The 24,558-nt window shown below is 48.8% G+C and overlaps 2 protein-coding genes across 2 annotated transcripts in view; both read right to left on the bottom strand.

Annotated features, from left to right (window-relative positions):
* Wdr88 (WD repeat domain 88) overlaps nucleotides 1–13,770 on the bottom strand; it is a 35,953-nt gene extending 22,183 nt beyond the window's left edge. The window contains exons 1-4 of the mRNA XM_005368446.2: nucleotides 13,015–13,770; nucleotides 8,267–8,377; nucleotides 4,470–4,558; nucleotides 1,598–1,661 (exon numbers count right to left, since the gene is read on the bottom strand). Coding sequence (XP_005368503.1) covers nucleotides 1,598–1,661; nucleotides 4,470–4,558; nucleotides 8,267–8,377; nucleotides 13,015–13,770 — 1,020 coding nt within the window. The remainder of the gene's footprint in view (nucleotides 1–1,597; nucleotides 1,662–4,469; nucleotides 4,559–8,266; nucleotides 8,378–13,014) is intronic.
* Nucleotides 13,771–14,694: 924 nt separating this feature from the next.
* The window catches only part of Gpatch1 (G-patch domain containing 1), a 44,654-nt gene continuing 34,790 nt past the window's right edge, over nucleotides 14,695–24,558 (bottom strand). Inside the window, exons 16-20 of the mRNA XM_005368420.3 lie at nucleotides 22,683–22,896; nucleotides 21,558–21,665; nucleotides 20,269–20,366; nucleotides 18,378–18,529; nucleotides 14,695–14,951 (exon numbers count right to left, since the gene is read on the bottom strand). Coding sequence (XP_005368477.1) covers nucleotides 14,921–14,951; nucleotides 18,378–18,529; nucleotides 20,269–20,366; nucleotides 21,558–21,665; nucleotides 22,683–22,896 — 603 coding nt within the window. The 3' untranslated portion in view covers nucleotides 14,695–14,920. The remainder of the gene's footprint in view (nucleotides 14,952–18,377; nucleotides 18,530–20,268; nucleotides 20,367–21,557; nucleotides 21,666–22,682; nucleotides 22,897–24,558) is intronic.

Raw genomic sequence — 24,558 nt, 5'->3', positions numbered from 1 at the left:
TAAGTCCTGTGCATTAAATCAGAAAGGGTGACAGAAGTCAGCCATGGTGGTCATGCTGGAATCCCAGCCCTCGAAGGCTGAGGCAGAAAGATCAAGAGTTCTAGGCTAGCCTGGGCTGCATAGCAAGTCAAAAACAAACAAAAGCGCAAATGTGTACAGAAAAAGACACACCAAGATGTTTAGTCCATGAGTAATACTTAAATTTTCACAATGGGGAAAAGTTGAATATTCAGGGTTTTGTTCCTCCTTCTCCCTCTTAAGATTTATTTATTTTTTGTGTTTGAGTGGTTTGCCTGTATGTATGCATGTGCACCACGTGTGTGCGGTACCCATGAAGTTCAGAAGAGGGAGCCACATCCCCTGGAACTGGAGCTACAGGAGGCTGTGAGCCACCGGGTGGGTGCTAAGAACCAAATCTGGGTCCTCTGAAAGAGTCATAAGTACCATTTCTCCAGTCCTCTAGTGATGTGGGATCCCCCTCGGTATGCTGTGAATACCATTGACTAATGAAGAAGCTGCTCTGGGCCTGTTGATAGGGCAGAACTTAGGTAGGCGGGGAAGACTAAACTGAATGCTGGGAGAAAGAAGGGCAGAATCAGAGAGAAGCCATGTAGCCCTGCCGGAGACAGTCACCAGAACTTTAGCCAGTAAGCCACAGCTTATTAATACATAGATTAATAGAAATGGGTTAAATTAAGAGCTAGCCAATAAAAAGCTAGAGCTAATGGGCCAAGGAGTGTTAATTAATAGAGTTTCTGTGTGGTTATTTTGGTTCTGGGAGGCCTTCCTCCAATACACTATTACTCAGTTTTTCTATGTAGCCCAGGCCAGTCTTGAAGATGGGCTCCTCCTGCTTCTGTCTTGCCAGTGCTGGGATTATAGGCGTACACCACCACTGCACCCATGTAGAAACCTGTGTGTCTGTTTTGGAGAGAAGGTCTCACTCTGTAGACCAGGCTGGTCTTGAACTCACAGAGGTTCACCTGCCTCTGACTCCTGAGTGCTGGGATTAAAGGTGTGCGCCACCACTGCCTGGCTAGAAAGGTTGTCTTTTTTAAAAAAAATTGGAGAGAGAGGGAGGTGATGAAGACTGACTGAGAGAGAAGCAGGGGGAGTGAGGTGTGGGATAGGAGGTGCCAGAGGACCCCTGAGCAGGCCTGAGACAGTCCAGGGCTGTGGAGAACAGGAGAGAGGACTGGGGAGAGGTGGGTAGTGGCCCCATCTGTGACACAGAGAGAAGAGACTGGAAAAAAAGCCTAAAGCTTTGGCACATCAGCTGCCTAGCCTTTGCTCTGTGGCCTCAGCCCCACTTCCTGCTCCAAATGACTCACAGGGGAACTTGGGGTGCCATGGCCAACCCACTCTTGGTGTCTTCCTGCGATTCTGAGAGCAGCCCTTGACCTGCCTGGGGTGGAAGCCGTTCTTGCCCAATACCCACCCTTCTGTCAGTGAATCCTCTAACCCTGCAGATGAGAATATGTCCTCCTGGAAGCTGGGGCTTCTGTCATTGTTCCCGATCCCAGGTCTAGCCCACAGCCCCCAAAGCCCAGTCATGATCTGGTACTGTGGCACCCTCACTGAGACAGGGCATACGTACCAGAAGCTGACCCGTCTCGACGTCCCAAACCCTCACGCTTTTATCATACGATGATGCGACGATCCTGGAAAAAATCGAACACACATTTCACCTTAACAAGAGCATCACTGGAGCCTGTGGTTCCTATGAGGGCTCTTTCCCCCTTTTATGATTTAGGAACACGATTGATCTTTCTTTGCAAACTACACTGGGGACTTGAGCATCCCTCCTGAAAAATGGTACCTAATAGCACCAAAGACAGTCTGGCACCATTATCTTCCTTACCTTCCAGACACTCCAAGATAGTCGTCTATATTTAGGGTTATAAAAAGAACATTTTAGGGGCTGGAGAGATGGCTCAGTTGGTAAGAGCACTGGCTGCTCTTCCAGAGGGCCTGGGTTCAATTCCCAGCACCTCCATGGTGGCCCACAGCATCTGACTGGAGATCCAACACTCACTTCTGACCTCCACAGGGACCACACACAGGACACACCGCGGGCAACACACACACGTACCCTCAAACCTTTAAAACAAAAAAAAAATATATGGATAGGTACAAAATTTCTCCTGCCATTTGCTATTTTCCTTTAAGGTCATCTTTCCAGCTCGTAAGGATCGCACAGATCCCCGTCTGCTCACGTATGTCTTTGTACAGGAAGATGCTATCCCAGACAGCTTGCTATGTTCTGAAATTCTCTCACACAGTCAGAGACATGCATGTAAATGTCCCGTTGGGTTTTGGTGGGAGGAGCTGCCTTCCAAGAGTGGAAGGCCTGGTGGCCAGCTGGTGGTGAGGCCGGGGGTCCGTCTTTACTCAGGGTTAATCCACAGATGGATTGATATTTTGGCGGCATTATTGGGAGGTGGTGAGAACTAGGGTGTGGGACAGGTTTACAGGAAGTGACCACTGGGGTCATGTTTTGGAAGGGCAGATCTTGTCCTTGGCTTAGTTCTGTGTCTCTGCTTCAAGCCTGCTGTGAAGTGAGGCCACCCTGGTCCTCACACTCTACCTCTGGTCAAATGGTGGTGTCCCCTGTAAAACCATGGGCTTGAACAAACCTTTCTTTCTCAAGGTTTTTTGTCTCAGGATTTGTCCCACTGACAAAAATTCTGACTAGTATGCATACCTTTGTCTAATCTATGGCATATGGCCAAGATTTTCCTCTTATAAAAGTCTCCAGGGGGCTAAAGAGATAGCTCAGAGGTTAAGAACACTGATTGCTCTTCCAGAGGTCCTGAGTTCAATTCGCAGCAACCACATGGTGGCTCACAACCAAAGGTCTGGTGCCCTCTTCTGGTGTGCAGGTGTACATGCAGGCAGAACACTATACATTATAAATAAATCTAAAAACAAAACAAAAAAAAACTCCAACTGGCTGGTGGTAGCACATGCCTTTAATCCCAGCACTCAGGGGGCAGAGGCGGGTGGACTCTGTGAGTTCGAGGCTAGCCTGATCTACAGAGCAAGTTCCAGGACAGCCAAGACTACACAGAGAAACCCCGTCTCAGGAAAAGAAAAAGATCCCCATGAAGCCTGAATGTGCCACACTAACCTTTAAGATGCATTGTCTAAAGAATTGCGTGTAGGTGTGTGTCTGTGTACAGGCGTGTGCACGTGAGTTCAGGTGGCTGCAGAAGCCAGAGGAGTCAGGGACCCTTGGAGCTGGAGTTCCAGCAGGTTGTGAGAGGCACCTGGCAGGTTCCGAGCCATCCCTCCAGCCCAGTGAATCCCTTTACAGTCGATTCTCCCGTTTGTTAAAGGCCCGTCTCTTATCTGTGTGAATGGACTTAAGGATTAACTAAAATAAACCCAGCCCGAAGTGTGTGCACTGCCTCCCAAGCCCTGAGCTGTCCCAGATGGCAGCGTGGGCATCCACCTGCACTTAAATACATGCAGGCAAAACATGCATACACATAAAGTAAAAATAAATAAATCCAAGCCAAAAAAACAAGGCTAATTGTATATCAACTTGTCACAAGCTAGAGTAATCTGAAAGGAGGAACCTCAACTGAGAAAACACCTTGATAAGTTTGGGTTGTAGGACCCAGCCCATTGTAGGTGGTTCCATCCCTGGGTGCTGTAAGAAAGCAGGCTGAACAAGCCATGAGGAGCAAGCCAGTAAGCAGCTCCCCCACCCCCACCCCGCCCCGCCATGGCCTCTACATCAGCTCCTGCCTCGGGTTCCTGACCTGTTTGAGTTCCTGTCCCGACCTCCTTCAATGACAGGTTGTAATGTGTAAACCCAATAAACCCTCCCCTCCCCAACTTGCTTTTTGGTCATAGTGTCTCATCACAGCAATAGTGATTCTGACTAAGACAAGGGCCCAGGCTAGACCAAGGAGCTCTGGTGTAGCCGCCACAGGCTTCGTGTGACCATAGAAAAGACCCTTTTGTGAGGGAAAGGCAAGCAAAGTTTCATGGGCCATGCCTGTCATCCCAGCACCTGGAGGGGCTGAGGCAGGAGGACTGCTCCAAGTTTGAGGCAGGCTGGGTTACATAGTGAGTTTCAGGCTTGGCTGTTCTGTAGAGTGAGGAGACCCTGTCTCAAAGAAGCAGAAGAAGGGGTTGAGGAGGAGAGGGAGAATGAGGAGAAGGGAAAAGAAGAGCACGAGGGGGGCAGGGGGAGAAGGGGGAGGAGCGGAAGGAGAAAAAGGAAGGAAAGAAAAGGAAGCCTGGGTACTTAACTACAGTAAGTATTCCATAACATTGCTACCTTGTTCCACCCACTTGTTGTTCAGAGACCCACGGAAACACTGAGGCCCACACCTGGAAACGTGGTTGGTGTATTTGCTTAAACAAACAAACAGAAAGCTGTCCCTGCTCCGCAGGTACCTTGGCCTGCCCGCTGACTCTCACTTTTCCCTACCAGTGTAAAAGAGACCGGATGTCACCTTCTGTTGTCAGCCGTGATACTGCATTCTAAAACAGGAGCCTTGGGGCGTGGCTGAAAGTCCCACATCACCGTTCCGTCCTCAGAGTCCTCCAGTGAGTCGGGGGAGAGAGGAGAGACAGGGTCAAGGCTCAGGTGTGAAAGTCATGAACTTGGCTCAGCCGGAGTTCCTAGCTAGCCTGTAGCAAAACTCTGGAGCTTTCCCACATCCCAAGTGTGAGGGACACTCCATCACCCACAGTATCCTCAATAAATACCCCCCCACACACACACACAGTTCCACAGGCACTGATGGACCCTGGCCATGCTGGGAGTCGACTTGTGATCATTTTCTCATTTTGTACTGGCCAAAGAGGCTCTACACTGTCAGTACCCTCAAGAATTTTACATATAATTCCATGCCCTTTGACCCAGTAATTCTACTCCGAAGGTCCCTCCTAAGGAAATAATAATCAGATTTGTGATTAAAGACATGTAAGTATATGGGCCCGTGAGATGGCTCGGAGGGTAACGGCATTTGCCACCAAGCCTGAAGACCTGTTCAGTCCATGGGACCCACGTGCTGAAAGGAGAGCACCCACTCCAGAAATTTGTGTCCAACTTAACATACACATGCTTGACACACTCACACTTGCACACACACACACACACACACACACACACACACACACACACAATGTAAAACTTTTTTAAAGTAAAGATTTACGTAGGACTGGAGACATGGCTCAGTGGTTTCAAGCACTCCTGCCCAGAGGACCCAGGTCAGTTCCCAGCCCCACTGTTATCTGTAACTCCAGTTCCAGGGCTTTGACTCCCTCTTCTGGCCTCTGCAGGCCCAGGCATGCACGTGGCGCGCATACATTCACACAAATAAAACCCTCAAGTCCCTTGCACTAACAGTGACAGTGAAGAGCAGCAAAAAATAAGGTTCCAGGGCCAAAGTCCAGAGGATGCCGGACCAGTCTTCTCACGGGCAAGCTTGGGGACCGACCTCTCCAGCAATAGCCTGCAGCAACGCCTGTGAAATGGTGTCTACCAGAAAGGTGTGTGCCAGAGCCCAGAACTTGAGAGCATGGGGGAAGGGAGACCAGTCCCACGGACACTGCGTAATTAGCGCCCCAATTCCGGGAAGGTAGTTTTCACAAGCTGGCTTATCGGTGACTTTTACAAACCAGGTGGCCCCAGGACTGCTATGAATGGCCCTCTGCACACACCCAGCCCCCACGCCCGTGCCACAGGGTGCATGGTTGCATTCAGGCAATCCCGATAGGTCCTTTTCCAAACTCAGTGAAAGATAAGGACCGCCCTGAGTTCCCCAAATGGAACTCAGCGGAGCAGGGCATTTAGGCTGGTGTCCTGGGTTCGGGAAGAAGAGTTAGTACTAACCACCTGGGATCTAGTCTCCCTGACTGGTGTGTTTCTCTAGGGGAAAACAAAAACCCAAGGAATTCTAAGCTTCAAGGCCTTATGAGGTTGAGCTGATTAAGTATTCAATAGTGCCCCCATGTGGTCAAAAGCTGGAACAGCAGCCACGGACGGGGCTACAATAGGCTCTCTTTCCACTAGGCTGTCGGAAAAGCCAAGCTTCCAAAGAGAGATAGTTTGAAGGGTAAATACTGATCGGGTTCTGGTTAATTTTCTAGTAAGTTTTAAATCTTGTTTTCTCTTCGTGATGGGGCCTTGTGCATGTTAGACAAATGCTCTACCTCTGAGCTATAGCCCCCACGACACTAGGCAGGTTTTGAATGAGAGAGGGAGGAAAGGTAATTAACTCTCAGGAAAACAGGGAGGGGGTGGTGGTGACAAATTGATGGAGTCAAAATTTATTATATCATCGTCAGTATTTCTGGGTGGTCTCGGTTCTTTAAATGTACAGTATGTGTGTGTGTGTGTGTGTGTGTGTGTGTGTATGTAAAACAAAAAACAAAAGTCAAGCAGTTACACACGGATGGAGAGACAAGACCCTTTCAGCCCAAACGTGCAGAAGCCCCACGAATCCCTCTGCTGGGTCAACAGACGAAGAGAACAGGAAATGTACGCAGTGACAGTCCCCTGTCCCTTGCCTTGGGAACCCCTGCTGGCTGCTGAGGGCTGGGAAAGGCTTTAAGGGACCCGGAGAAAGCTGCAGTCTTCCAAATGGTGACACCCTGGGCTCTGAGGACAAAGATGTCTGCAGCAGAGAGGGTGCGAGGGTGGGGGGCCCATGGGGTCGGAGGTGAGCGAGGCAAGCCCTGGCACTGTCCCGGCACACAGCTGGTCCTTTGAGCCTGGGGCAGTTCAGAAGATCTCAGGAGGTCCTAGAAACCACCCAGGGTCCCCAATACAGGGTGTGAGCTAATGTAGAATAGTCCCAAACCCTGATCTGATCGGCCTGGGCCTTAGCAACCACAGATGACAAGATATCCCTCCGCGGTCATTAGTAGGATCAGGGGATCTAACCTGTCCAGTTACTCAACCCAGAAGCTGAACCAGCCTTGACAGTCTTTCACCCTGCCCTCTTCTCGACTCAAACCAGAAGACAGCAAACTCCAGAAGGGAACACCCTCCCCTACGGCTCCAGCCCCACAGTCCCCTTCAGCCAAGTTTGGGCACAAACAGGAAGTCCCAGAAGCAGTCTAGAGGCTGCCCCTCTGTAGCCCTGCCTGAACATCACCTTTATCCCTTGGCCTGCTGCTGCTCGTCCAGGCATTCATTACCTCACGCTTGCCTCCCTCATCCATCCCTCTTGGGCAGGTCCCAGACCTGAAACCCCATCTGTCCTCTGTGAGCACTAAGGTCTGGACATCACAGAAGCAGCAGGAATTCGCAATGGCTTAAGTCCCATAGGAATTTTATATAGGACCTAAAATACCAAGGCCCTGAAGAGATTACTCCATGGTTAAAAACACCTTCTGTTCTTCCAGAGGACCTAAGGTCAATTCTCAACACCCACGCTGGGCAGGTCACAAACACCTCTAGCTCTGATTCCAGAAAGCCCAGGGCCTTCTCTGGCCAGCGAGAACACCTGCCTGCACTTGGCATGCACGCATACAGACACACATACACACAAATAAAAATGAAATGAAAACAGGGTAGACAACAACAGTTTAGCATGACCATAGGATACAAGATCAGCATACTGAAACTGAGCTTTCCGGATGCAAAGGAGACCCAGAGAAGTAACAGTCCACCCAAGGGTGGGATGCCACAGGTCTGTAATTCCTGCGTGTGAGAGGCAGGAGGACCATGAGTTCAAAGCCAGTCTGAGTTACATTAGCAAAACCCTGCCTCCAAAAAAAAAAATCAACTTGGGACTGGAGAGATGGCTCAGCAGTTAAAAGCACTGGCTGCTCTTCCAGAGGACCCAAGTTCAATTCCCAGCACCCACATGGAGGCTCACAACTCCAGTTCCAGGAGAAAATATAATGCCCCCTCTGGCCCCCGTAGGTACTGCACACATGTGATAGGCAAAATACCCACGCATATACAAGAAATACATCTAAAATAAAACATAAATCAGTGACTCCCAAGCGGAGCCCAGAACAACCAGGACCCCTTGCCAAAGCTGGGGGCTGTCAGTCAGTCTTACAGTCTCCACCCCCTCCCCTACTGCGTCCAGAAGCCACGGGCTGCCTGTCCCTGCATTAAGCTCTTTCTGAGGACTTGACACTGGGGTGGGCTCCTCTATGTTGCACCTAAGCCTTGGAAAACCTGGGGGCCTTAGTCAGGGGGCTCGGTGCTGGAGAATTCTCCGGAGAGGCGCCCGAGCATATGAGAAATGTTCGCGGTGGGAAAGCCCGTTGTCACCCGGCCACCTACCCACAGCTTGACCGAGCAGTCATAGGAGCTGCTGAGGAGCCTTGTGTCATCCATGCAGAAGTGGCAGGAGCTCACGGTGTGGTCGTGCCCGCTCAGAATTTTATACGGAATCTAAACACAAGGATGGATACAGCCAGTTCAGCAGTGTTGCAGGACTCAAGGAAGATATGTAAAAAAAAAACCAACAGTGCTTCTAAACACGTGACCTGGAAAAAAATGTGTGGAAGCCTGGTATGGGAGGGAGGTCCTTCTGTCTATGTGCTGCTTTTATTGGCTAATGAATAAAGAAGCTGCTTTGGGCCTGCTGATAGGGCAGAACTTAGGTAGGTGGGGAAGGCTAAGCTGAATGCTGGGAGAAAGAAGGGTGGAGAGAGAGAAGCCATGTAGCTCACCACACACACACACACATACACACACATACACATACACACACACACACACATACACACACAAATAAACAAATAAATGGGGAGAACGATCTCAACTACCAAAACAGTCTTTGAAAAAGACAAAGACGCATGGATGGCAGACAGGGAAGCCCTGGGACTCGTTGGTCACCCAGCCTAGCCTAATTGGAGAGCCGGTGAGCCCCAGGTCCAGCTAGAAATCTTGTCTCAAAAAAACAAACAGAAAACACCCAGGTAGCGACTGCTGAGCAGCTCAGTGGGCAGAACTGATCCCATCCTGAGCCCAGTCACCAGTACCCAGACGGTGGAAAGAGAGAACCTAGTCCCCCAAAAGTGTCCTTTGTCATTCATATGTGCACACCCCTCCTCCACACGCTAATGATAAGTAAATAAATAAATAAATAAATAACAACAAAAACATCCCAGGCGGATGAGGTGTGAGGAGTGATACTTGAGGTTGATCTCTGGCCTATACACGCACACGCGCACACACACACGCACACATACACGCACACATACACGCACGAATGCACACACACACGAACACATATATGTTATCATGCATGGCACACACACACACAAAGAGGAGAGAATAAACCTTTTAAGCACATTTTTTTTTTTTTTGGCTAGGAAAACTGGTTACTTACACATAAGAAAACCAGTCGGATACATACCTCACACCACGCACAGAAATAAGATCAAACTGGACCAAAGGCTTAAATGCCACATATTGAAACTCCGAAGCTCTTGGAAGAGAGCCAAGGTGTAAATGTTCACACTCTTGCCTTAGGGGTGGCCTCTTAGATCTGACACCAAAAGTGCAAGTGACAACAACAAAAATAGATGAGCTGACATCACCACAACGGAAAACATTTGTGCCTGTGTTCTCGGCACAGGGAGCAACAACAGGGAGGTGGCAAGTCTTAAAACTCTACATCAGAAACGAAAGTACCTGAGACCCTATCTCAAAAAGATAGATGAATTCAATTCAATTCAATTCAATTAAGAACACATGTGCTACAAAGGATCCCATCAAGAAGTTAAATATTTGCTATGGAGCCTGAGTTTAAAATGCTAAAGGACTCAGAACTCGATGATTAAGAACAAACAAATTCTAATTGTATTATTTTCTTCTTTGTGTGTGTGTGTGTGTGTGTGTGTGTGTGTGTGTGTGTGTGTGTGGTGCACTAGCGTATATACAAATTCACCCATGTGGAGGTACACTGTGTGTGTGTACGTGTGGAGACTCCCGCTGATAATCAGGAAATCTTCTACCCTATTTTTTTTAAAAGATTTATTTATTTATTTATTATCTATATAGTGTTCTGTCTGTATGTATGCTTGCAGGCCAGGAGACAGTACCAGATCTCATTACAGATGGCTGTGAGCCACCATGTGATTGCTGGGAATTGAACTCAGGACCTCTGGGAGAGCAGTCAGTGCTCTTAACCTCTGAGCCATCACTCCAGCCCCTTCTACCCTATTTTTTGAGGTGAGGTCTCTCAGTCAAAGATCTTCCACCAAACACAAAGCTTCCAGGAAGGGTTAGTGTGGCTAGCCAGCTTGATCTAGGTGTGCTGAGACTGAGATTGCAGTTGGGCTACCACACGCTCTCAGGGTTCACGAGAGGTCTGGAACTCCAGCCCTCTTGTTTGCACTCCAAGCACTTGAACTACTGAGTCATCCCCACAGCCCCAGTTTCCTTCCTTCCTTTCTTTCTTTTTGAATTGAGATGTCTCATGTAGCCCAAGCTAGCCCTGGACTCGCTACCCAGTCAATGGTAACCTTGAATTCCCTTCTTCTATTTATTACATTTATTTAGTATGCGTGAGGGAGCACCGTGCAAGGGTACACATGCAGTCATCAGAGCACAAGTGACCGGCCTGATTCTCTCCTCCCATCATGTGGGGCTGGGGATTGAACTCAGGCCAACAGGCTCGGTAGCCTTTACCTGCTGCACCGTCTTGCACACGCAACCTTCAACTTTGGACCTTCCTGCCTCGACCTCCTGAGTGCAGAGATTACTGCCATGTACCACGTGCCTGTCATATGACACGCTGAGGCTTGAACACGGCGTCTTGAGCATGGCAGGCAGATAGACCAAGTGAGCTGAGGACCTGAACAGATGTTTCTCCAAAGACATCCCAGGGATTGGCGAGACTGTCAGCATCAGTAGTCAACCAGGAAATGCAAACACGAGCCCTAGAGTGATGGCATGTCATGTGCATTATGATTGCTTAATAAATGTCGGCAAGTTTGTGGACAAATTAGAGCCACACACATTGCTGTGGTAGGGATGTGAAAATGGGTAGCCGCTTCAGAAAACAGTTGAACAGTTCTTTAGAAAGTTACACATGGGGACCAGAGAGACATCTCAACAGTTAAGAGGGCTTCTTGTGCCAGGCACGGTGGCATAGGTCTTTAAACTCAGCACTAGAGAGGCAGCGGCAGGCAGATCTCTGCGATTTGGAGGCTAACCTGCTCCACACAGTGAGTTCCAGGACAGCCAGGGATGCACAGTGATACCTGTTGTGTGGTATTTTGATTGTGTTCTGACAATAAAGGTTCCTTGGAGTCAGAGGGTGGAGCTAGCCACTAGCTGACCAAAATTAACCATAGAAGTTTTGAAAAACTGAGGTTAGAAGTAGTAAGGCAGGCTGAAAGGGGATAAGGCTCTCTGTTTGGAGGAAGGAACGGAGTAGGTAGGGAAGGCTGGTGGCTTCTCTGCTCTCTGATCTTTCAGGCTCCTACCCCAATATCTGACTTCCAAATTTTTATTGATAAAAAAATAGTTAGAATAATTAGAATATCACTTCACTGGTGCCCAATGTGGGGCTTGAACCCATGACCGTGAGATTAAGAGTCTCATGCTCTATCGACTGAGATAACTTGTAACTGTAATTCTTACTTAATAACTGTTCTGTTATATACATAGCTTTACTATGTTAAAAAAAACTTTTTTAATTAGACAAAAAGGAGGAAATGCTGTGGAATAATCCTTCTGTACACTGTGAATATGTATTACTCTCATTGGTTAATAAAAAGCTGACAGGCTAGTAGTCAGACAGAAAGTATAGGTGGGACAGTCAGACACAGAGGACTCTGGGAGAAGGAAGGACAGAATCAAGAGATGCCAGCGGGCCTGAGGGAGCAGGACATATAGAAAATGAGGTAACAAGCCATGAGCCACATGGTAAAGCATAGATAAGAAACATGAGTTAATTTAAGAGTAAGAGTTAGCTAGTATTAAGCCTGAGCTATTGGCCAAGCATTTAAACATAATATTAAGCCTCTGTGTGTTAATTTGGAAGCCATTCCTGGGACAGGAAAACTCCACCTACAGAAACCGTCTTGAGAAAACCAAAACAAAGAGTGCTTCTTGCTCTTGCAGAGGACCCAAATTCAGTTCCCAGCACCTGCATCAAGTGGTTCACAACTAGAATTTCAGGTTTTGTCAGGTATGTAGTCACATGGCATGCATTCATACAGACACACATGTAGACATAGAGACAAATCTTTTTTTTTAAGTTAAACATGTGGGGGCTGGAAAAATGGCTCATTGTTAACAGCACTGGCTGCTCTTGCAGAGGACCCAGGTTCAATTCCCAGCACCCACATGAAAACTCACAACTATCTATAACTCCCATTCTAGAGTCTATAATTGTCTATAACACCCTTTTCTGGCGTCTGCAGGCACTGACACACATGGAGCACACACATATCTGCAGGTAAACACTCATACACATAACATAAATTTTTATAACAATGTTCCAAAGCTGTGACTGTTATACATACAATGTGAAAATGTTTTTTTTAAAAAAAGACATTTTTTTCAATGTATGCCTTGCTCAGTGGGACTGTATGATTTAAAAATTATAACAATAAAGATGAAAAGCAAAGATAGGGGGAGTAAGATGAAAACAGCCCACCCCTTACCCTGTTCCTCTCATAGCTAAGAATCGTGGGGTACCCATGTGCTGGGATTCGGAGTGCTGAGTTGACAGAGCACAAACAAATGGAGGGAAGGAGACAAAAGGCTTTGTTCTCTGCTTCTAGGAAGGTGGGGATGGATGAAGTCACCAGAGTTGAAGGGGCCTCTGGGACGTGAAGCGGTACATAGGGCTGGGAATGTAGGGTGAGACACTGGCTACCAGAAGCCTCCAGGAGTCCCCAGGTTTCACTACCAGAGGGAGCAAGTGGCATGTGGCACGTACACCCTCAGGGGTGCTGCACCTCTGCCCTCCACAGAGGCTGGCAGTGGGAGGGTGCAGAGTGGACCCAGGGGCACTCAGGTGGTGGGAAGGTCATCTGGGTCCTCTGACCTTGGCGGGTGGTTCTGACCTTGGCGAGAGGCTGGTGGTTGCCCCAGAACCTCCTCACCACCTTGTGGTACTTCACACGTGGCCCAAGTTCCTTGTCCACAGCCAGGGGGTCGCGAGAGGCCAGCATATAGTCCCGACGGATATCCGGGAGTGACAGCTTGAAGCGACCCAAGGCTCTCATCAGAGTGGCCCATGGCAACCTGCTGGGTCGCACACTGGCAGGGATAGACAAGCTGTCCCTGTCCTCGCTTGAACCCCTCCTGTCCTCACCGGAACCCCGCCTGTTCTCGTTAGAGCCCCTCCTGCTATCGACCGAAACCCTCCTGCTATCCACTGAACCCCTCCTGTCCTCACTGGAACCCCGCCTGTTCTCGTTAGAGCCCTTCCTGCTATCGACCGAAACCCTCCTGCTATCCACTGAACCCCTCCTGTCCTCGCCAAAACTCCACTTCTTGGACCCCGTGTATCCCCCCCGTGGAGAACTCCTGGCCTCGCCAGAATCCTTCTGGGCCTCTCCAGGACCCTTCTGGGCCTCTTCAGGGTCTTTTTTCAACTCAATAGATTTCTTCCTGTCTCTAGAACCCTTTCTAGTTTCTGCTGAACCCTTCCAGTTATCTGCAGAACCTTTCCTGGCGTCCCCCGAGGTTTTCCGGGGGGCTGGTGGTGAGGCCATCTTGGAGCCGGTCACAGGCACAGCGAGGAACGGTGGCACCGCGTGCTCACACTCGCACTGAGTGAGCCCTTCGGATTCACGTGCTGTATCGGGTTCTGCCATTTACCTGCCCCGTTCCTGACTCAGGCAGGACTGCTCCTTTCCAGGCTAGCCTGGGCTACATAGCAAGACCCAATCTCGATAGAGAGAAAGGAGGGAAAGCCAGGAGGTAAGTGGGGACGAGGGGCAGGAATAGAAGATGCCTCCCAATGCAGAGTACCCCTAAAAATGATCTCTGGTCACATGAGGAAGGAGACTGAAGGTCAAAACCAGGGACCTTACCCTTGAGCCCTCCTGGAGCCTGGCTTCCAGTCGCAGGTCAATCTCTGTCCTTCGCCTGTGTAGGAACCCACAACACACCCACTTTGTGTCTGGTAGTGACTAGCAAATGGTCCATAAGCTATGATAGAATGACCTGCATGGAACAGGACACAGCTTCTGGGGACAGGGTTACACCATTGGGGTGTTTACAAGGGAAAGATTCATTACAATTCCAATGACAACTACAGGCAGAATGAGAGAGAGAGAGAGAGAGAGAGAGAGAGAGAGAGAGAGAGAGAGAGAGAGAGAATTCTCACGTGGTTAAACAAAGCATGGATTTTTCTCGCTTCTTTTGAAGTTGTTCTGTTTGATTGTGTAAAGTCCTCTGAATGTTGGTTTCCCCCACACACACACACACACCCAAGGTGCTGGGATAAAATCGGAGCCTGGTTCAGGGAAGTTCTACCACCCACGCCTCCCCAGCAGGACCAGGCATACTGGCCTGCTCCATCTGCCCACTGGGCTCCAGGCACTGCCCACCGGAGGGGCCCACGCCAAGGATGGTGAGCTCCTCCTCCACCCCTCCTCTTCCGAGACCCAGCTGCCCTCAGTGGACTCAGTCATTTTCACACTGAAACCAGAGGAAAAGCCTTCACACTCCTCTCCTTTTTAGGACCTCCAGGAAATCCCAAGAGAAATCAAGAAGCACATAGAAAAAAAGCCACTTTAATTAAACTGTTCAGTCTTCTCGCCCCACAACAGGGACTGAAGTTAAAAATAGGAATCAATTTCTGCAACCTTTCAGGGCAGCCTGTGAAATGTCAAAGTTTAAAAACTTATTTTACAGCAAGATTTACATATAAATACATTCTGTACAATGTGTGAGCTGGGAAATCAAGGGACTTCAGCATGGAGGCGATTCCAGGCTGAGGCGGGCCAGGGCAGGACTCCATTACTGCCTCCTTAGCGGGAGATTCTTCAGTCTGCAGAAGAAAACAGGAGAGACAGAGGGGATGAAACACTACTGTGCCACACCCCAACCCTTAATACAGGCTTAGACTAGAGCCCAGGCTAGCCCCACATGCACAGAAATCCTCCTGTCTCAGCTCCCAAGTGCTGAGATTGCAAGTATGAATCACCACGGCTGGCTTTAATCCTAGTTTACTTGTTCAGATTTATTATCATTTTTACATTATATGTCTATGTGTGTGTGTGTATGCATGCGTGTGTGCGTGTTTTGTGTGTGTGTGTGTGTGTGCGTGCACGTGAGTGCAGGTACTCAGAGTCCGGAGGAGGGCATCAGCTCCCCTAGAACTGGAGTTACAGGCAGCAATGAGCTGCTTGCTCTGGGTTCTGGGAACAAGACTAGGATCCTCTGTAAGAGCAGAGCCGTGAGCTGCCTCTCTAGCTCTTTAGTCCTCAACTTCAAAATACAAGAAAGTAGGTGGTGGGCATGGTGGTGCACACCTATAGTCCCAGCACTCAGGGGCCAAGAAGATCGAAAGTTAGAGGTCAAAATGGGCTACATAGCAAGACCTTCTCCCAAAAAGAAAGAACAAAAGGAAGAGATGATAGCAAAGGAAGTCCATGGCCCCTTGACTCAACACAGAGCAGGGCTTCACTCTAGAGAGAAAACCAAGGACAGAACAGGCAACACTCTATTTTTCATTTACATAAAGGAACACTACAGAGTCAAGGACCAACCAGCCACCATTGCCTAGATAACACAGAAGCATCTCCTAAACTAGCCACTGAGAGCTTATATAACATAATCCCATTAGGACTTGAGGAGCTAGAGCAGTGTACAGCACTAAGGTACATAAGATCCTGGGTCTAGTCCTCAGCACTGTAAATACCACAAGGGGAAAAGCTCATACAGCTAAATTGCATGTGGTTCCTTTAAATAAAACTAAACTTTAGTAGGAGCTGGGCATGCTGTGCCCACTGATAATCCTAGCACTCAGAGGACTGATGGAGGAGGCTGATCCAGGCCAGCCTGGGCTAAATAATAAGATACTATCTCTTTTGTTTGATTGTTTTTTGAGACAGGGTTTCTCTGTGTAGCCTTGGCTGTCCTGGAACTCACTCTGTAGACGACCAGGCTGGCCTAAACTCAGAGATCTGCCTTCCTCTGCTTTCTGAATGCTGGGATTAATGGTGTGCTCCACCACGGCCTGGCTGAGATACTATTTTGGAAAAGGCGGGCAAGATGGTTCCAAAGGTGAGGGCGCCTGCCCCAAGCCTCATGACCTGAGCTTGATCTTTGGAACCCACAAGTAAGTCCCACTGTTGGCTGGTGGAACACTGGGTCATTGGAGGACTCTCTTTTGCCCTTAAAGCAGGCAGTGGGACTCTAGCCTCTTCCTTTTCACTCTGCTCCCCATTCCCGCTCCAGTTTGCTGTCTCATCTCAGGTCCAAATCAACAGGGACATCTGAGTAACAGCTGGACCCTCCAAAACTGAGAGCCCAGGCTTCTTTTCTCACTACAAGTTGTTGCCTTGGGTATTTGTTACAGTGATTGAAAAGAAAGCACAGGGGTGTCTAGAGCAATCGGAAGGCCGAAGACCAACAGCACATACCACATCCCTGCCCCTCAGGCTCTGTCCCTTGTATTTGTCTCCTTGGTTTTGTTTTTCTGTGGTTTTTTTTTTTTTTGAGAAAAGATCTCCTGTAGCCCAGGTTGACCCCAAACTTGCTATGCAGGTCAGGATGACTTTGAACTCCTGATCCTCTTGCCTCCCCCTCTCAGGTGCTGGGAATACAGGCACCACCACACCCTTAGGTTTTACAGAAGTTTTACATGTCAAGCAGCACATAGCCACCTGCCTGGGTGTTTGGGTGTTCTGCCTGTGTGACCCCTTGTGCAGGGGTGAGTCTCCCGCAGCAGTGTCCTGTCCGTGGCAGCCCTGCTCATCTGAAGATGTCAGAGCTCACATCTGCAAACCCAGCATTCTACAAGGAAAAGCAGAGTCACCATGGCTTTCAGGCCAACCTGGGCGACATAGTGAATTCTAGGCTGGCTGAGCTTAGAGAGTGAGATCTGTCTCAAACAAGGAGGGCAGGACGTGGTGTGAGTGGAGCTAACTAATGGGTGTGTAGTTAATTTGCATTGTTAACGTGACTGGATTTGGCATTACCTAGGAGACACATCCTCAGCCTTCTGTGAGGGTAATCCCAGAGTTATTTAGCTGGGAAGATTCACCCTGGATGTAGGTGGCAACATCCCAAGGGCTGGGGTCCCAGATTGAAGAAAAAGGGATAGAGGAGGAAGCTGGCTGAGTGCCAGCCTTCGTCTCTCTGCTACCAGATCCAGGCAAGTGTGATCAGCTGGTCATCCCACACGATGGACCACACCATCAGACTGTGGGTCAAAAAGCCCCCTCAATTTGCTCTCTGTCCCTTATTTTATCACAGCATAGAAAAGAGACAGAGAATAGCTGCCAAGGGGGCTCCTGACCATGGGGTTCACAGGTCTTTAGAACTGGTTTGTGGGAGGAATGTGTTAGGAGCTGGAAGATGGGGAAACCCTAGAAGGCTGTAGTAGACCTTCATAGACCGTCTGGTGGGAGTGTGGAAGACCAGAATGCAGACAGGAAGGCAGGACTGAAGAGACTATGCATGAGCTTTCAGAGGGGAATAGGCCTCTCTTGGGAACTGGGCTGGAGGTCATTAGAGCTATAGTCTGGAAAAGGAGGCTGGGGTGGGCTGGAGAGATGGCTCTGAGGTTAGGAACACTGGCTTCTCTTGCAGAAGACCTGGGTCCAGGTCGAGGTGCCAGCATAGCAGCTAACCACTGTAAGTCTAGCTCCAAGGGATCCAACACCCGCTCCTGGCCCCTGGGTGCACTGCATGCAGGGAAACGTTTATATACATAAAATAAATCAATCTTGAAATACATATATTAAACATGCACAGCAATGTGTATATGATGTGTGTTTATAACTGCATGTATGACTGTGTATATGACTGTGCCCATGTGAGTATATGAGTGTGTTTATATGATTATGTGTGTGCATCTGAATGCATGTATATGATTGTGTGTGTATGATTGATCATATGTACATAGTTATTTGTGATTGTGTGTACATGATTGCATGTATGTGTGTATGATTGTGTGTGTGCATGTGTGTTCATACAGAAGTCTTAAGAGGTACCAGGAGACCAACAGAGGAGGGTAATGTGAGGCAGGAGTTTTTTCTGTTGGCCTGAATTTTCTTCTCTCTCTGTTTCTACTTCACTCCCACGTTGAGGTTTTGAGACACAATATCACACCATGTGGCCCATATTGTCCTCAAACTTGAGATCCTCCTGACTCAGCTTCCCAAAAGATGGGGTGACAGGTGAGGGCCACCACCCCTAAGCCAAAGCCTCTGAGAGCTTTCCGACCACCCCGCCCTCCCCTGGCTACCGTCTCAGCAGCTCCTGGGGGCACAGGTCCGCCACCGCCCCCTCATCACTCCCGCTGTCACTGCTGCCGCCCTCGGAGCTGCTGCTGCTGCTTTTCTCCGACTTCTTATTCCTTTGCTTACTTTTGTGCTTGTGCTTCTTGTGTTTCTTTTTCTAGGAAAAAAGAAAATACAAACGCGGATTAAGACGTGAGAGAAACAAACAGGGGCTTCCCTGGATGACGCAGGGAAATAAAGAAGCTGAGCGAGCAGGGGCCGGGGAGTGGCTCAGACGGCAAAGTTCTTGTTGACCAAGCTCGGGCACGTACTGCCCCAGCAGAGGCTGGTTCCAGGTTCAGTGAGAGACCCTATCTCAAATAGGTGGAGGGGGCTGGGCAAGATGAAGTGTACCTTTAATCCCGGCATGTACCTTTAATCCCAGCACTTGGGAGACAAAGGCAGGTAGAGCTCTGTGAGTTCAAGGCCAGCCTGGTCTACACAGTGAATTCTAGAATAGCCAGGGCTACATTAAAAAACCCAGTCTAAAAAACAAAAAACCAAAAATCCACTTCCAGCACACACACAAAAGGTGTAGAATGGCCGTGATGCTTGCTGACCTCCGGCCTCCAATGCACATTTGACACACGCTAACCTAGGAGCATGGGGTGAGCTGCCAGTGGGGTTGGGGTTATTGTTTAGTGTAGAATATTTGCCTAGAACCCACCAGTAAGGGGCTGGCAGCATAGCTCAGCAGTTAAAGGCTTAGAATTCCCCTGAGAGGGGCTGGGAACTGGGCTCAAAGGTAGAACTCTGTCATATAAAATGGTCTGGGCTGAAAAGAAAGAGAAAAACAACAACCATACCAGGCATGTGTTTGGTTGCTGGAAAACAAAACTTTTTTTTATTTAAAACTTTAAAAAAAATTAAACTTCTCCTTTGGAGTGCACTTTGTCCTAATGGTGACAGTCAGACACTAACAGCTGTGACACATTAAACTGTGCACTTGCTGGTCTCCCCAACACGTCCACAAAGGACACAGCAGAATCACACAGATGCAGGCGGGATCCTTGTGACTCCACCTCCATCCTCCTATCACCTGACTCGGTGATTGGACGAGCACTGGGCAAGGCAGAGAGAGAAGGAGGTGGTCACTGAAGAGCAGGGGTAAGAACACATGGGTTTGGTTTCCAACACTGTGTGAATTTTCACTCCGTGTGGTGCGGCTTCTCACTGACTGTACTCTGGACTGGGCCGCACAGGTACCCGCCATGCACCAACCAGACTGTAGGTTATGAGCCATAAAGAGCACATGGATGACAAGAGAGGGGATGTGACAGTGGACTCCATTGCCCTTCCTTCTTCTCAAGTTTCCTTCCCTTCAAATGACCACTAAGGACCAAGAGCTCAGTCCTTAGTAACAATGAGGTGGCTGGGAGCAGTGTTATTATATATAAAAGTACCTCAAATCCTTTCTTAACTTTCTTTATTTTTACGTATATGGATCTTCTGCCTGTATATATGTTGGTACACCACATGCATGTCGTACCAGCAGAGGCCAGAGGAGGGCATCAGATCCCCTGGAACTGGAGCTATAGTTGTGAGCCATCCTGAGGGTGCCAGAACACAAACTTTGGTCCTCTGCACAGGCAGCTGGTATGCTTACCACTGGGCATCTCTACCTACCTACATATCTATCTCTCTATATCCATCCATCCACTTTTTAGTGTTTAGTATTTATCATTTTCTGCTCTAAAACAAAAAAATAAGGTTTCGGAAAAAAATAAAGAGTTAGCCCTGGATGTGAACAAGTCTGTCAAGGCACCAGGGAGCCATGTCCCTCCTGGGCCAGGAGCTGCTCTGGGCAGCTCAGGACACTCCCACACGTCTCTGCGCTCTCGGGAGGGAGGCACTCACCTTCTCTTTCTTTCGTCTGTGCTCTTTCTTGGTCTTGTGTTTTTCTTTGCTCTTCTTAGGTTTCTCTTTCTGAGGTGTCTCAAGTTTCTGACGAGTATCTGGGGGTGTAACGAACACGTGAGCAGCAGGGAAAACGTGAAGATTACCATTAAAAGGCTCTGCAGTTTTCCATCCACACTGTCAGTCAGATATTTCAAAATTTTACCTCCCCAGGGTTTTTTTTTTTAATCCTACCTTTTGAAAATCCTATCCCCAAAGTTACCCATGGACCAAGTTATTATTCACTGTATAATGGATGGCGAGGGCATTCTGGGAAATGTGCCTCAACAAGCCACAGAGCACTCCAGTCAGCAAGTACTAACATCAACCTGGACCAAAGATCCGTGGACCAAAGCCAAGAGAAACATGCCTGCTGGCATTCTTTGAAAGTTGGGGTCGACAGTCGCGCCAGTATCTAGGTGGGAATACCACAGGAAGCTTCATGGTGGGCAGTGGAATCATGGGCCACTTATCTAAGTGGGCCACGCTATCCTACTTGCTAGCCTGGCCTTCAGAGCCACGGCAGAAACCCGTCTGAACATTTTCACATGGATGTTAGCATGTGGCCCCTGCACAGAAGCTGCTGAAGACGCTGGGGAGGAGGGCTGGCCTTGCCTACAGCCGAATAAACAGGTTGATTTTATTTGCTCTGTTAGCCAAAGTCCAACAGAACCAGAAATACTCTTCTGTCCACAGTGCCCCATCCATCATCCTTTCTGGATTTGTTTGTTTGTTTGTTTTTGAGACAAGGTCTCACTTGTAGCCCTGGCTGTCTTGGTACTTGCTCTGTAGACCAGGCTGGCCTTGAACTCACAGAGATCCACCTGCCTCTGCCTCCTGAGTGCTGGAAGTAAAGGTGTGTACATCACCACAACTGACTCTTCCTTTCCAAAAGTGATTTTTTTTATTTTTAAGGCAGGGGCTAACTAGCTTCCAACTTGTGATCCTCCTTCCTCAGTGTCCCAAGTGCTTGGGTTATAGCATCATATCAGCCCTGTAAAATGACAACACTTAAGATGCTTCCAACATCTCAAGGCTGAGAAGAAAAGGCATGTTGAGCTTTGATACTTTGGACTTTTTATGTTGGTTCTGGGCACATAAACAACCATGGCTCGGACACTTGATGGGGGCACTGAGTGTCCATGGTGACTGTAATCGGAAACACATGTGAACACTTGGTGTGGAGTCAGAGGGACGGGTGGGGGGACATTATTGGCGCTGGAGGGGTGTCACATGGGGCCTGGACTCACTGGGGCAGAAGACGGGAGGCAGCCGCGGTCCGAACTCTTCACGCTCATCCATCTGTACCTTCTGGATGGGGAAGGGCACTGTGGGTGCACAGGGCTCTGGCTCAGCAGCTGAGGAAGAGCAGTGTATTAGTTTCATCCCTGCCAGCACTAATGCATTTGAGTCTTGGCGCCTTTGCTACTGGACACTGCACTTTGTTTGCTCTGCTGAAGCAGCCAGTGTGGAGCACACAGTGATGGACAGTGGAGGCCACCTCTGCCTGTGGACACTGGAGCTGGGAGGTCAGCATACTAGGCCACACAGAACCAAGAGTGTGGCAGGTTGTCCACAGGAAGCCACTGTAGCTAGGGACATGAACTCCAGATCTTTTTTTTTCTTGAGGCAATCTTACGTAGCCCTAGGCTAAGTTGGGAAAACAACAATGTCAAACACAACTATCTTGAAAGCATACATCAGCAATGTGAACTGATTTTAAAAAGAGCCAGTGCCCAAGACTCTGCTCATGCAAATTAAAATATAATGATGAGAGGGATGGAGATGGAGGGATGCTGGAGAGAAGGCTCAGTCCCCAAAATGATTGCCACCCAAGCATGAGCCCAGAACCCACATAAAAAGTCCAGTGCGATGGCATACATTTGTAATTTCAGAGCTAGGATCTTGGGGCTTGATAACCGGTGAGCCCCAGGTACCCATGAGACCTAATCTCAAAAAGCAAAGTAGTTGTTTATGGAAGCATGACACCCAAAAAGCAAGGCTCAGGAAGCACACTTATGGCTGATCTCTGGCCCCAGTGTGCATGCACGCACACAGGCACACCTGTATACATTAACACACGCACACATATGCACACAGATGCAAATGCACACAGTATCTGTGTGTGCACACACATGTGTATTATGAGGTATCAATGATTACTAACTGTCAATTGTCCTGGTTTCAGGCTGCAAAGCCAAATGTGGTACAAACCTGTAGTCCTAGGACCTGGAGGCGGAGAAAGGAGATCAGAGGTCCCAGCCTGGACTCAGAAGGTTTAAGGCCAGACGGGGCTTCCTACCAGCCTGTCTCACCACACACAAACAAGACTGCACCTCAATCTCTCAGTGCCCCAGTCAGGGAGGTGACCGTACCATGCGTCACAGGGGTCTCCCCAGCAGCAGCCTCCTGGGAACTTTTAAAGCTGGCCACCTCGGTGTGCTCTTGATTGTCTTCACTGTCGTCTGGCTCCTCCTCTGAGGATGAAGACTGTTCATCTGAAGAACTGGCAAAGATGGCCTTGAATATATCCATGGAAGGGCGGCTATGTTCCCCTTCCATCTGCGTATCCACACCTTTGTCTACAGTCTGGGTTAACAGAGAAATAAGAGTCAGGAATAAAGGAACTCAATGCCTTGAAATACACATGCACATACGAACACACAGTTAAGATCTGCCTTAGGGGGATGGACAGATGGCTCAGCAGTTAAGAGCACTCGCTCTTCTAGAGAACCTGATTCAATTTCCAGCACCCACATGACAGCTCACATCTGCCTGTCACTCCATCCAGGGATCAGATGTCCTCTTCTGGCCTCAGCAGGTCCTGCACGCACATGATGCGCAGGTGTGCATGCAGGCAAAACACTCATACACATTTTTAAAAATGGTTTAGGGTATCCACTACCACCGCCTAACCGAGCATGTTGCATTTCCTTCTCTCTCTGTGGGGCTCATCTAGAATATGCTCAGGAAGCATAAGCGACTGAGGCCCTTTCTGCAGACTGGCCATTAGCAGACCTATGGAGGACCCAGACAGATGAAGCTGAGATAATGCCTCTGCGTGGTCTTAAGACTCCATCCAGGCCTTTGATGTCCAATATTAAATTAATCAAAAAGCCAGCTGAAGTGGTACGTCCTGCAGTCCCCAGTACCGGGGACACAGAGGCAGGGGGATTGCACTTTGAAGCCAGCCTGAGCTACAGAGTGCAATTCTGTCTCAGAAAAGCAAATAAAAGCCATGTGGAAAATGTTTAAGAGAAATCTGGAGACTCCTCTCTCTCCACACAGCAAGAAGGAAGCCAGGACATGGGTTAAAATGGCCACACACCTCCTTGGCAATTGCTGAGGGCCCTTCCTAAATAAGGCTGAGAGATGAGCACTGAGGCCGACAGAAGGAAGAGGCGGTGACTTTGTATGAGCCTGATTCCGTAAGCAAGGAGCAGAGGAGTGAAGGAGACAGTAGGCTCTCACATAGCTAGCTTGTCATGAGGATAACACAAGTCTGCCTTTTCCCTAACTGCGTGGGTTTTGCCAGTCCCTAGGTTAGGGCCTGGACTGTGTAAGAGCAGAGGGCGCAAAGCATGGAGCAGGATGCTTATTCTCTCTGCTCCTGACGGCAGGATGACGCATGTGACTCACAGCTTGAGTCCCTACCCTCAACAATGTTCTGTGACCTGGAAGTGACACCAAATAAACCCTTTCCTCCTCTCTGCTGCCTTCTGTCAGGGATTTGTCACAGCAACAGAAATGGCCAACTGAGGAGACCTGAGCAGGACCAGAGTGAACTATGGACGACAGAGGAGACCTGACAGGGCTGTGGACAACCGAGGAAACTGCAGCGTGAGAAACAGATACTGAAAAGACAAACGTGCTGTCTTTACCGGACTTTAGCTTTTCTTTTTTTGAGACAGGGTCTTTCTATGTGTCCCTGGATGACCTGGAACTCTCTGTGTAGATCAGACTGGCCTCAAACTTACGAAGATCTGCTTGCCTCTGCCTACTGAGTGCTGGGATTAAAGGTGTGCGAAACCACACCTGGCTTCATATTTCTTTAAGTAGTTGTTATAACTATGCTCCAAGAACAAGGTCAAATAAATGAAAAGATTTCATTTAAAGTCTTAGCAAAAAAAAAAAAAAAAAAAAAAATATGGATATTTGTTGCGGGAGGTCCTTCCGCTCCTCCAGCCTATAGCCGCTGAGATACCAGCCCATTGGGGCGTGGTCTCTCTCCCTTTAAAAAAGCAGCTACTT

Source organism: Microtus ochrogaster, unplaced genomic scaffold, assembly GCF_000317375.1.
Source record: "Microtus ochrogaster isolate Prairie Vole_2 unplaced genomic scaffold, MicOch1.0 UNK32, whole genome shotgun sequence".
NCBI lineage: Eukaryota > Metazoa > Chordata > Mammalia > Rodentia > Cricetidae > Microtus > Microtus ochrogaster.
Note: the sequence above shows the minus strand (reverse complement) of the source record. Positions and strands in the feature narration are given on the sequence as shown.